Source organism: Hippopotamus amphibius, chromosome 6 (assembly GCF_030028045.1).
Source record: "Hippopotamus amphibius kiboko isolate mHipAmp2 chromosome 6, mHipAmp2.hap2, whole genome shotgun sequence".
In the NCBI taxonomy this organism is placed as follows: Eukaryota; Metazoa; Chordata; class Mammalia; order Artiodactyla; family Hippopotamidae; genus Hippopotamus; species Hippopotamus amphibius.
In genome coordinates this window covers 144,720,846-144,734,621 of record NC_080191.1, presented here as the reverse complement: position 1 = coordinate 144,734,621, position 13,776 = coordinate 144,720,846, and the positions used below count along the sequence as shown (strand labels likewise).

General features: G+C 35.0%; 1 protein-coding gene across 2 annotated transcripts in view; it reads left to right on the top strand.

Annotated features, from left to right (window-relative positions):
- PDCD10 (programmed cell death 10) overlaps positions 1–13,776 on the top strand; it is a 40,258-nt gene that overhangs the window by 10,718 nt on the left and 15,764 nt on the right. For both annotated transcript variants that reach the window (XM_057739493.1, XM_057739492.1), the window contains exons 2-3: positions 5,695–5,905; positions 13,172–13,225. In XM_057739493.1, the coding sequence (XP_057595476.1) occupies positions 5,810–5,905; positions 13,172–13,225 (150 nt within the window). In that variant the 5' untranslated portion in view covers positions 5,695–5,809. The remainder of the gene's footprint in view (positions 1–5,694; positions 5,906–13,171; positions 13,226–13,776) is intronic.

Here is a 13,776-nt window from a genome sequence, read left to right as displayed (position 1 = left end):
TACTCTTCGTTGCAGTGTACAGGCTTCTCATTGTGGTGGCTTCTCTTGTTGTGGAGCATAGGCTCTAGGCATGTGGGCTTCAGTAGTTGTGGCGCATGGGCTCACTAGTTGTGGCTCATGAGCTCTAGAGCACGGGCTTAGTAGTTGCGGCACCTGGGCTTAGTTGCCTCCACGGCATGTGGGGTCTTCCTGGACCAGGGCTTGAACCTGTGACCCTGCATTGGCAGGTGGATTCTTAACCCCTGCACCACTAGGGAAGCCCTTGATCTTGTTTTTAAAGAAGCCAGTTGGTGGTATCCGATTCCTGGAAATTGTGGTGTAACAGAGGAGGTGCCTATACAAATCTGATTGAGGTTAGATCTTCCAGTGATGTGATAATTCTTTGCAGAATAAATACTTTCGAATAGTTATTTAAAAGTGCAAAAATACCATGGTTAGTAACTTAGTATATTAAAGTCATTTAATATGGAGACTTTACAGTTTAATTTAGAAATTACTTCATCTCAGTCTAATTATATCTCTTTCAAGTATACAGCTCAGTTTTGGTCCATCTTAAAGAAAAAACTAAAGCATAGAGAGGTAAGTGACTTGCTCAGAGACAAGATGGTTTATAATGACAGTACCAGGATTTGAGCCCATGTTTTCAGACCTTAATTCTTACACTCTTTTCACATATCTCTGCACAAATCGTTCATTTATTATTTTGGAGAAGCCTAGGAAAAAAATTGATATATATAAACAAATACTATGACAAAATGTAATTTATTACACTTACCATTAAGAAGAGGTTGTTTCTCGAACTGCAGTGCATGTTCAGGGAGATTGAGTTCCACATTACCTTATTCAAAAAGAAAACTATAAAATGGAGAACCTTGAATTATAGAAAATATAATTCACAGAGGAAGGAGAGAGATATAGGTATATCCTGACGATTCAAGCTCATTTTGGTCTAAGTAGGATCTCTTGCTTACCCTGTTCCTCTGCCTGCCTTTTTCCTAGTTTCCTCCGCTAAACCTTTTGTCTCTTATTTGGAAGTGGCTACAACATTTTGACGTGAGAAGGCCCTAAAAAGTAGGTTGTGATATCAAATGCCTACTTTCCAGCTATGCGAATTGGTCAGACTGACCTATACACACCTTGGAATAAATTCAGTTTCTGGGTATGATTTATGATGCCAAGTGCTTGAGAGAAAGCAAGGGTTTGTCAGTTATTTGAAACCCTGAATCAACCAACTATTGAAGAGAATCTCCTGATTAGAATTCATGAACATTTTTTATGATCTGATGAGATCTTTTTCTTTTTTAAAAATTTCCCATGGGGTTACTTTGGAACCTTCAGGAGATACCAGTAATAAAATTTTATTATCACTGAATTTTAGAAATCCATGGCCTTTAAGATGATATAATTTTTACCCATTTCTGTTCCTGATAAGGAAACAAGGCCAGTGATTAAGTGAAACTTCTACAAAGTCAGGACCAAAAACCCCTATCTCAGGTGGTGAGTCAGACTTGATTTTACCTGTCTGTCAGACTGCCCTTAGCAGCTCTTTTTTCTGACCCTAGCCATACCAGTGTTTTCCAATCTGTCCTGTTCACAAGAATCATCTGGGCTGGCTGCCAGAAATACAGCTTCCTTGACCCTATCTTGGAGATTCTGATTGAGTGGTCTTGGGAATTTGTGTTTTTAATAGGCTCTGAAATGATTGTGATGGCTTAGGTCATTCAATATTTGGAAACTGCAGCACCCTTCCATTCTTTCCCATAGAGAAAGTTTTGCTTTCTGCTAAAAAGGCTGGATAACTTTTTGGATTGTGCTTATGTGTAAAGCAAGGTTAACCGATGTTGGAAATGCTTGCGCTTTGAGAATTTTGTGAGCTATTAAATTATACACCAGTTGTGTCCCTAGGATGATGTCCTAGCAGCCTCGATAAAATTGAAACATTAGTATTTATAATCTGTTTTGTTTTTCTTTGGTTTTATTTGGTTTTCATGTGAGTTTCTGTTGGAATTCTGATTTTATTTTCAGTTATCTGATGCTTATATTTGCTTAGTTTATATTCCCTTAGCTTAGTAGGAAGAGCTTGGGATGGCCAAAACAAGTAAAAACTGGTAAATGTAACTGGGTCCAGACTTTGTTAATAGAATTAATTAGAATTCTCTGTTCCTTTTTTTTTTTTTTTCTTTTTTTTCCCCGCTAGGCTTGATATTTGAAAAGTATTAGCAAGGCTGATTTGACTTATAAACTGCTTATCTCTTATCTCATTAATTTATTCATTCAACAAATATTTATTAAGTGTCTGCTATGTACCTGTTATGCTGACTGTAATGTCTCTATTGGGAAAAAGAAATACACTTATAAATTGTAACATGAACTCATGGATTCTATTTACTGGTAGAATAAATAAGCTTCTTTTAGCTAATATTATGGATATTTTGGAGATCTAACAAAAATAAATTAAAAAAACTTCCTCTCTAAAGAGAGGAGGGAAATTAAAGGAATTATAAGAATTTAGGACCATGTAAGGGAGCTAAGTACTAGATTTGACTATAGAGAAAAACAAGACAAATAGACATACCTGCAAACATTTTCTTAAATGTAGAATTTACTTAGGAAGCTTCTATTTCTCCCCCAAGAACTGCATACATCAATACCAAGAACTTCCATTTGGTCACTCATTTTATTTGTAAGTAAATAGCTTTAGCGCAAATAACACTTTTTGTTTTTCCTTCCATAGTATAAGCTCCTTGAGGTCTTGTCTTGTTCACTGCTCTGTATTTAGTACCTGATGGAGTAAAGGGAGGCTGTTTCAGGAAATGCTGATTCTGAGCCTCGAGATATAGCCAAGTATAGTTCTTTAAATGATCAGACTCCTGTTGGGTCGTTGGGTAGTGCAGGGCAAAAACTCCTAAGGCTGAGTTTGACATTGGAGTGTCTTGGAGTAATTGCAGGTTGTCCATGGACCTATTTCAGATGAAGAAGCGTGTAGAAGGAATGACAACATACTTTACCTTGAAGTTGAACTAAAATTGGCAGAACAATTTAATATTTCAAAAGCCTTATTGGAATTGTTGATTTTTAATCTCATTGAACACTAATGAAACTGTGTTTGGCCCCAACCCGTGAACATGTGTTCTGAAAAGTTCAGATGTAACTTGGTTTTTTGAAACATTTCCCATGGGAACAATGTTAAAAGGTGGTTAAATGTGGAGTAGGCCAGCCACGAATGTAGCCCATACTGTTGCTGTAATATTGTCTTTTTGATGACAAATAGTAGCTGATAGTACTGTCAAGTTAGTTTTAGAGGCAAGAAATATATACACACACACACACACACATACATATATATATGAGAGTTAATTTAAATCATATCTTAAATGAAAATTTCCTAACATGATAAAGAAAACTTTTTAAAAATTCAGTGCCAGTATTTAAAAAGATGAAAATTGTTTAAGCAGGTTTAGTGGGGTAGATAGGTAGATATCAGCAGGAATTCAGAGAGTGACTCTAGCCACTTCACTGATCCCTTCAACTCTGCCTGCCTTTATATATACAAGGGTAGGCACCTGCGTTCAAAAGAGTAAAAGATGAAAATGATCCCATTGAGCATACTTGAGTATTGTACCTCCTTTAATATTTCACTTCCTTTTTATGATATCCTTGAAAACTTAGACTCCTCTCTCACCCGCTCACCAGCGCAGCCCCTGTAGGTAGTGCCCTCCCCCATTATACAAGTGACACTGCTCTTTGAGTGTTACTCTTGACTTCTTCAAGAAATCAAATTAAAAAAAAAATTATTATTTATATTCAGGAGCACCTAAAACTTTTCACCACCTTCTCTTCAAAACACCTGATTTTTGTGGTGCTGGTCCTCTCATCCAGTTCTTCCATAGCAGGTTAGCATCCTGTGTGGTTTCCACAATTGTTCTTTTTCTTTCTTTCTTTCTTTTTCTTTCTTTCTTTCTTTCTTTCTTTCTTTCTTTCTTTCTTTCTTTCTTTCTTTCTTTCTTTCTTTCTTTCTTTCCTTCCTTCCTTCCTTCCTTCCTTCCTTCCTTCCTTCCTTCCTTCCTTCCTTCCTTCCTTCCTTCCTTCCTTCCTTCCTTCCTTCCTTCCTTCCTTCCTTTTCTTTCTCTAAGCTCCCTGAGGTATTATCTTGTTCACTTCTCTGTGTTTAGTACCAGGCCTAATATTGTATAGGCAGTCAATAAATATTTATTAAATAAACCTAAATAAACGAAAGAGTTTTTTTTCTGTCATCCATTCAGATAGCTCTTTAAGTTCTGTTGTTGGCCTGTCTGTTGTGACCCTGTTTCTTTTTTCAAGGATACTGATGCCTTTTATTTGCTACCTATACTGTATATCCAGTATCTATCATTTTCATTTTGGCTAGTATCACAGCATTTCAGCCCCTCTTTGTTCCAAGTTTATTATGAAAAGGTATTCACAGTTAATCTACTTAAGTACCAATGGTCTCATCAGTTAATTTTTTTCTCTTGTCCTATAGAATAAAATTTAGAAATTGGCCTTTTCTTTCTTTTATTTATTATTATTTGGTTCTTTGAAGTCAGGGAGCAGATTTAAGGTCAGAAACAGAAAACCTTTCCATGTTTAGAACTACTAAAAATAAGACTAAACTGTTTCAGTAGGTGTTGAGTTCCCTTTTGGTGGTAGGGATATGGAAGAACAGTAAGCAGTTCTCAAATGAAACAGGTTATTGGAGTTTTCTGTGAGTACTGTCCTTTGTAGCTTTCAGACTGCTTACGTCTTCTACAGTCTGGCTCACATAATTTTTTAATGATTAAGACCACACCTTTTTCATCCCCACTGCATCTTGCACGTAGTACGTGCTTAACATACATTTATTCAGTGAATGAATAACTTCTGGGTATTTTTTTGGGTAGGTGAGGTTCTTGGTTTTCACTTCATACTTTCTTTTCTGATTTGGGAGTATCAGATCTGGGTTCAGAGCACTGGGATCAAGTCATAGGTCTCTGCATGTGTGGTCTTGGGCAAGTTATTTGTCATCTCTGAGTCTACATTTTTATCTGTAAAATTAGAATGACATTTACTGTAAGGTATTAGAGGACTAAATGCATCTGAAATATGTTTTATAATCTGAAAATGCTTTATAAATGGTAGAAATTAATCAAAATTGATGGCTTTTCGTTTAGCATATATATTGTATATCATTTAATATATAGGTATGTTACTGTTACTACTCTTTTTCCTTATAACTAGGCTTATTTTTCAGCCTAGCAAGAAGTTAAATACAGTTGCTTTCTCTTAAAAAGCAACACATTTCCTCAGCTGCTCAAGGAAAAATTTCTCTTTTATATTGTTGAATTCTTGATATTTTATTTCCAAACTACCAGTGTCTGTGGATTTTTCTTCTTAGTTTTTGTGTCAGATTTGGACAAAGATTCAAAAAAATGCCACTGAAAAATTAAATAATATTAAATAAATTATTTAGTTACTAGGTTAGGTCAATTTTTTTTCCCAAATCACATTTGGTAGAATTTTCCCAATTTAAAAATTTGCCTTAAATCGTTGATGCTTGCTATGTTTTTGTTATTTTTTTTAGGTGACAAAATCAGTGAACAATTAGCAAAAGAATTTTAATGAAGATATTAAACACCTTACATTTTTAATCTTTATTCTAATATATCAAATCTCTGTTCTTTCCTCCCCTTTAACCAGGTCAATATATGTTTTGTGCCCTATTCTTTTATCACAAAAAAGAGAAGGAAGGCTGCAGTGAATGAAGATTCCTCTGCATTTTAGCACTGCTTTTTCTACTGTAGTTGGCTTTTGAATGAGGATGACAATGGAAGAGATGAAGAATGAAGCTGAGACCACTTCCATGGTTTCTATGCCCCTCTATGCAGTCATGTATCCTGTGTTTAATGAGGTAAGTGGGTAAACATTTCTTCATATGATCTCTGCAGTTCCTTAATGCCTGCTTCATTTATTCATTTATTTGTTCCTTCATATAACAAGTACGTATATAAATGGACTCCATCTATGTGTTAGGCATTGGGCCAGGGCTGGACATGAAACAGTGAGGGAAAAACCCTTATTTTTTTGTTCCTTCTCTGGAGGGTTCCCTGGAGTGAGAGAGAGGGACATTGAACAAAAGAATATAGATGATTACATAAATGAAAAATTGTGATAAGTGCTACAAAGTTTTTTAAAAAAAGTGTGTTAACTAAAATAGCAGGTGGGACCTATTTTAGGGGCCAGGACAGGCCTCACTGGGAAAAGAGACATATATGCTAACATCTGCAGGAGATAAGTAAGGGTTAGAGTGTTGAAGAGTTGGGGACTAGCACATTTTAGGTAGCCAGAAGAGCAGGCACAGAAATACTCTAATGAGGCATAGTCCGTGAGTAGTGACAAAACATAATTTTACTGATAAATGGAAGATACCATTGCTTTGTATCTAGAGAAGATGTAGTTGCTTTTTTATTTGAGGAATTTTCTAAGACTTAATAGTACCAATACTTTTTAGGTTTTTCTTTTAAATTACTATTAAAATGTGCTAAGGTATGTAGAGAATTTTAGAAGTGGAACTTCCTTATAGATAATTACTCCCCTCCTTTTAATGGTGAACTGAGGTTCTGCTATGTGAAATTATTTTGCTTTAAAGTTTATTTCTTTACGTAAAAAATGCTGGAGGCAAGTGGTCCAGGACTAGTATTATTATGAGTCCGTATCATCAGAAACTCAGGTTCCTATCTTCTGTTTCATCATCCTAGTGCTTGCCTTCCATTATAAAGATCACTTCAGCTGTGGGATGGCTGCTGCTATTTTGTCCTAAGTTGTTGTCTAGAAGGGGCAAAAAAATGGAGCAGGGAGTGGGGAGTTATTTCCAGCCGATTCAGCTTCTTTTAAGTAACCTTTTTGAAAGTCCTACACAAGACTTCCATTTATGTCTCATTGGCAAGAACTTAGATTTATGACCACACCTAGCTGGGCGGTTAGGTAATTTAGAAGTTTGCTAAAGAGGAAGCAAAGAGGAGGCATCTTTTGAAAAACTTGTCCCTATTATCCTGCTACCATGGCAGCATTGGAGGCACTCCTCTTGGGCTGGTTATATCCATCTCTGGCAGCTGTAGCCAACACTCCAGTAATTAATTCTGCCATTTTATTCTAACACTTTACCCAGTCATTGCAAGACTACAGTTATTGTTGGAAGCAAGTGCTTCAGTGCTGTTCAGTAAATATTTACTAAATGCCAACCATTTATTTGTCGGGTACTCTGCGAGGGTCTGGAGATATGGAGAAGAAAAAGCATACTTCTTCTCAAGAGTTGTAGGGAACACAGATGTTTAAGCAAATAAATTATTAACTATTTAATTATCCTCGTACCAGGTATGAGGTAAGGAGAGAGTCACTGAAGGATAGGTGAGTAACCTATCCTGACATTTAGTGTTTGAACTTCTTAGGTTCTTCAAGAACCATCATGACAGTTCCAGCCAGAGGTGCTCCTCTTTTCATGTCCAGTAGCTAACACTGCAGGCTATAGGATCAAGTTGTTTGGGGGCATTTTCTATATTTATCTGGTATTTTGAGTCTTTACTTGAAGGGAGGGCAGTTTACATTGCAGAACTTCAGTTTTATCCTCTAAGGAAGGAGGAATGAGAAAAGGTTTTTTCCCTAACAATTTGAGTGATTTTTCCTACATATGGTAAAATGATTTTATTTTAATCTTGACTTCGGAAAACAGTTATAGAGGATGTGGGATTCTGGTAAAATGAACTGTTGGGATTAATACTGGTATACCTTTTCTAATTGATTCATGTGTAAGAAAAATTAACTTGAAAGAAAAAGAAATGGCTATGAATGGACTAGTAAATCTCTTCCAGAAATCTGAGATCTGAAAACATATGTGGGTTACTGGGCCTGGAGTTAGAACATGTTGCCAAATGATTTATAGTTGCTTCAAGAGCTAGTTGTTAAAAGTGAAATTTGAAAATGAAATGGTGGGATGAGGCTGACTGAGTTAAGTTGTCAGGATCTAATTCTCAAATTGAATTTACTGATCTAACGTCATGGTATCAAGCCTTTTGTTGTTGTTGTTAATGAAATACTAGTATTGTTCTCTGACATTCCGGTATATTAATGTAACATCTTAAATAAGATACCTAATCAGTTAAACATCAATCTTTAACTATAATTTAAACATGAATTTTTCTATAAATAGTATTGGGGAAATTAGATTTTAGTTTGGCTCTGTTTTTCTCTGCTTTGCAGATTTAGAGATAAAATGGATGTCAAATTAATTTTACAGAAAATAGCACCGCAGTAGGGATAAAGTTTTACTCTGAAGCTAAATGATTCACTAAATTTTGTCCACAGTGTACTGTAAGAGTTAAAAAACTTATGCATTCTCACCTTAACATTACATTCATAATAGTAACAGTGGTAGCCTAGAAGTCATTTTGCAGAACAGATTTTTAGGTAGTAGGACATCCTTACACCTGGGGAAATTTTAGTACTGTTACTCCGGCTCACGGGGGAATGTTATTTATGGCATTCTGGGAGCTAGATGCTTGCTGAACTTAATGAAGCTATGCCAGGACAGCTGAGGAGTAAGCTTCTTGTTTAATCAGCTGCTGCAGAGTTCAGAGTCCAACTATATTGCATGTGTTGTAAATGTACTGTGAAATAGGTCTCCTGGTTGCATTATGGAATAATGAGTTTATAGAAACCTCATGCCAAGTCTTAGATCAGGTTCTCGGGTACTGTAGTAGTTTTTGCTGATTCTTTGTATATGAAGGAGGAAAGATGTATGGTTCAGTTCTTCATTCCAGGAAAAGACATATCATGTATCTTCTTTTCCTATGACTTTAAAAGGAACTTTTTAAGGTGAAATATAATCATAAATATAATTTTTCCTATTGAAAGAAATCAAACCTCAAATTTTGAGCTTAGTAAATACACTTTTCAACAGTGAAGGCATGGGTCTCACCTGCAGTCCCACCATCCAGAAGCAGTTATAGTTAATACTTTGCGTTTGATTTACTCCTCTGCCACTATGCTATATAATCTTATCTTAGTTTCCTAATCTGCAAAATGAGGATAAACAATATTTTACTTACTACTCACTGCTCTGGGAAATAAATGAGTTGATGTATTGTAGTGCTTAAACTACTGCCAGGCATGTGGTAAGTATTAGCTGTTATCATTAAGGAGTATTCCATGTAATTTTCTGACAGAATTGTGATTATATGCTAGAGTTTTGCACACTTGTAGGCAATGTTTTAATGGAATATTTTTATACTAGTTAGGTGGCTCTGCTCACCTTTTTGCCAGACAACTTGGCAACCCCAGGAACTGATTCTTTTAGAACCAGTTATTGGACTTAATATCAGTCTGTACAAAACAGATGATTGCATTTTGCCTTCTCTGTGGACTCATAAAATTTAATAGGTGGCCTCTTGATTTCTGTTGTTCTTCTGGCTTTTTTTTATTTTTTGACCTAACTCACCTCGTTATCTTTTGAATCATAAGAAGTGTATGTGGAGTTTTTATTCTTTTTATTCTCTGCTCAGTTTAACTCTTTTTAAAGAATATGATCTTCTTGGGGGTGGAGAGGAAGGTGGAAAGGAGGGAAAAGGGATATCAGCGTGGGGAAAATATGCCTGATTTTGAGGAAGCAGATTTATAGATAATTTGGAATCAACTAATCTATTTTGGCCAAAAAAAAATATTCTAAAAGATTTTATGCAAGACTATTTAGAACTGGAGCAACCAGAGGGTTCAGTGGATGTATTTTTTTTAATTACAGGTTTAAGAAACTGGCTCAATACTAGAAAATAAAGTATAGGAATGAACTGATATTTCTGGAGGGAGCAATATAATAAATGAGCTCTCTGTGGAATCAAAATTATGTATAAACTTTTAAAATATTTTTAGAAATGACCCAGACAGTTAAATTTGACAAGTTTGCAATTAGTTAGTAGTAAGTGCTCTCAAAAGCTACGAGGAATAAATTGCAGGAGGAGCTCACACAACTGAGAGGAGGCAGAATGTGAGGGTGAGGTTAGACCTTAATGTTGGGCTCACCCAGCCTGGCATTTCCCTCCAGTTGCACTTCCCTTTCTTTAGGTGAGGGGAAATGTTGTGTGCCCTTTTCTCTCTGATTCTCTCTCTCTTTTTTAAACTCTTTGTACTGGTGACGTAGAAGTTCTACATGACAGAGACACAGGGATGCCTCTCCGTGTCCCCGTATGCATTGATGCAAAGTGTCATGATATGTCCCCTCCTTCTTTGGACATAAAACATGGTGTATGCACTGTCAGATACCACTGAAAAATGATTGCATTGTTTCGTTAAACATACCCTAGTCAAAGACCGTTATTCCAAAAGTTAGAAAAAATTCTGGACCCATTAGTAACAGTATTGGAAACCAAGTGGATATTATTGTTTGTTCCAAACTGACATAACATCATTACGTCCCCGCATGCTACCCTGAAGAAACACTAAGGAAAATGATTTTAAGGAGCCACATTCTTCAAGGATCAGTTCAAATCTCATCTTCATACTTTCCTTTGTGCTTTGACAGTGATCCCATCAGTTTCCATGTAGCTGCTTACTTAAATTAATCTTCTGGGATTCCAGGACTATAGTCTATTTCTTTGTATCTCTCACACTGACTTCTCTCACATGGTAGTAACCCAGGACTTGTTGGTTCTTAAGTAGTTGAAGAGATTCAGTGATAGACTCCAGTCCAGAAAGGATGAGTACAGGGAGGCAGGCTTGTGTATGGGTTTTGGAACCATACAGATCTGGTATGAATCCTGTCTCTGTACTTATCAGCTGTTTTATGTTGGGTAAATTTATGCAAACTGAGTTTCTTCCTCTGTAAAATGGAGATGCTGATAGCTAGTTACAGATTTATTATAAGGGTTAGAGATACTCTCTATAGAAATACTCTATATAATAAAGTCCATAATATGTGCTTAGTAAATGATAGGTGTTATTAGTATATTACCAGAGCCTCATACTGTCATGAAAGGTACAGGTAAGATGAACATGATTTTATTATGAAATCATCTCTCACATGTGAGAGGCCTAAAAAAAAAGTACTTTTTAATAGGGAAGATATAACCATATCTTGCTTCCTGCGTATTACAGGCTGAAATTATAAATCGATTCAAGAACAGTTTAGATAAATTTATGGATGAAAGATTGTTTCATTCAAAATATTTTTTGAATGTATGCATGTGCCTCTATGCCTGATACTTCCTGGGCAATGTGGATATCATATGAGTAATAAAAGCCTTGTGGGTTTATTGCAAGATGTGTGGTAAACAATGTATCGCAGAATGACTCCCAGCAGAGTTCTGGTCAGGTGCTTCACAGCTCACAGATTCAATTCTGTATGTTAAGTCTGACCTTTCTCTCTTTCCTGAGGTACACATATGTAAACTTAATCCAGAAATCTGGAGACGTAGATGTCTATCTTGGCTAATTTTATAGTTCTTCACTGACTTTTGGGGCCTCTTTTACTTGCCTTGACCATTTCACATACCAGTCATGGCAGTACAGATAAGTTAATAATGTTGATACTTGAAGGCACACATCTGACAGACCTCTGACTTGTCAAAAGAGGTCAGAGGGTGGTGTAAACCCGAACAAGGAAATGGGTTCCTATCTGGGAGGAAACATTCATCCTCTCTGTCTGCCTCTGTCTCCCTTGTACAACATGAACTTGAGATCAGAAGAGCTGTATTGTTACTTTAATCTTCTTTGGGATTTATTATAATTAAATGAATTTGGTAGAAGAAGAAAACTTTAATTTTTGGAAATATACCTTCATTAAGTAATTAATATACCTACCATATTTAGTTGCTTATTTGCTATTTTTGCCTACTTGGGTCCCCTTGTGTCTTTCCTTTTACCTACCAGGGCAATGCTAGATTTTACAAGATTTGTAGAAGCAAAGTTAAATACTAAATTAAATGGCACATTGTTTATTTTTGGAGATAAATTATTTATCTTGGCAGATTTTGTTGCTTTTACCTTTTGCTTAAGGTGAATAACTCATAGGGAGATAAGGTTCTTGGCATTTCTGTCTTGTTTAGAAAGTAAATTGATTTAAATTGTTGGAGATTCATGGGGGGGTGTGATTTATAAAGAAAAACATTTTCATTGCCTTAAGGAATTGAAAGGAATATTTATTACATGATATGGTATATAATCATAAGATTTTTGTAGAAATATTCTACTTGCATAAAAGGTTACATTGTTTTTAAACATTTAATATTGTCCTAAATAAAAAATACTTTTTTATTGAGTTAACTGGCCTAATTCTTAGGGACTAAGGAAATCTGATTTTAATTGAAGCTGCTTATTTTAAGCCTGACAGTTAACTCTTCAAAAAATGGAGTTATTTTTATGACATTTCATGCCTTCTCTAGCTCACTGAAAAGCAACTTATATAGTGTCTAATAAAGAAGTGTCTAATAAGGACCTTTATCTTCTAGAATTGTAAAGCTTACACATTTAATATAAAAATTAAAAGCATTTGAATTGAACTTTTGATTCACGATTTTAGGTGACCATTTTTTAATCCTGGTAAAAAAAAATAGAGGACAGATACAAGCATCTCTGAAATCTAGATGATCCATAATTTTCAATTCAGCTGTCAAACCTTATTAGCTATTTGCTAATTAATAAAAAAGACTAATCTCAGTTTAACGCCTGACTGAGGGACTTGAAAAGCAAAGAATCTTAAGTAATAGATATTTTCTTCGTTTTGGTCATTTTATAGTCAGTATACACATAATTTGCCATGTATTTGAAACAGAGCATTGAGAGTTAATCTTTAACCCTCCCTGTTTTCAAAAATTTAAGTGAATATGTTTTTTCGTTTTGTAGGGACATATTATTTTGTATTCTGTGCTTATCTTAAAATAAATCTATAAGATAGAGTAATTTTTTAAGAAGGACTAAATAAGGGAATGATATATATACCTTAATTTTTCATGGTTTTAATGAAAAGTTTAGATTGCTTGTCTGTTTGAAGAATTTTGGTGATTCAGAATCATTAGGAAGTATTTTTGTTAATTGATGGACGTATCAATGTGATTACTACACAATGAAATATCAGGAATGTGCTCTTTCCAAGAAAATTGATGTTAATAATGATTTAAAATTTTTATTGCAGCTAGAACGAGTAAATCTGTCTGCAGCTCAGACACTGAGAGCAGCCTTCATTAAGGTGAGGTGCAGATAATTTATTATGATGATTAAAATGTATGTTATATATAAATCTAAATAGCGTGTGATAATTGCCAGTTTATTTTTTTAGTGAAAACCTTTTTATGTTTTGTTTTTTTAGTGAAAACCTTTTCAGTCATCTTGTGCCTGTTTTAGTGTACTCTTTTCTTTAAAGCTTAAATCACTTCTAAAGAATGAGCTGGAACAGGCACTGTTTCCTTAGCATTCAGCTTTTTGTCACTTCATGCTTTTAAAACTGATTTCTTCAATGTTCTCTCTTTAGCTTTAGAATATATTTTTAAGTTGTTTTATATGACTAATTAAAAACTTTTATAAAGTTTGTAACAAAGATTTTCTTCATATTGTTTAACTGTAAAACATAAGTATAAAACAATATTTTTGACTGGGAAAATAAGACCTTTGTGTGCATCAGATTAAGGATATTTTGTGAATATATAGCTGAGTCACTCAGAATGAATTTTTTTGTTGTCTCTAGACCTGAGATGTTCAATCGATAGTTCCTAGCTACATGTTGCTGTTGAGCACGTAAAA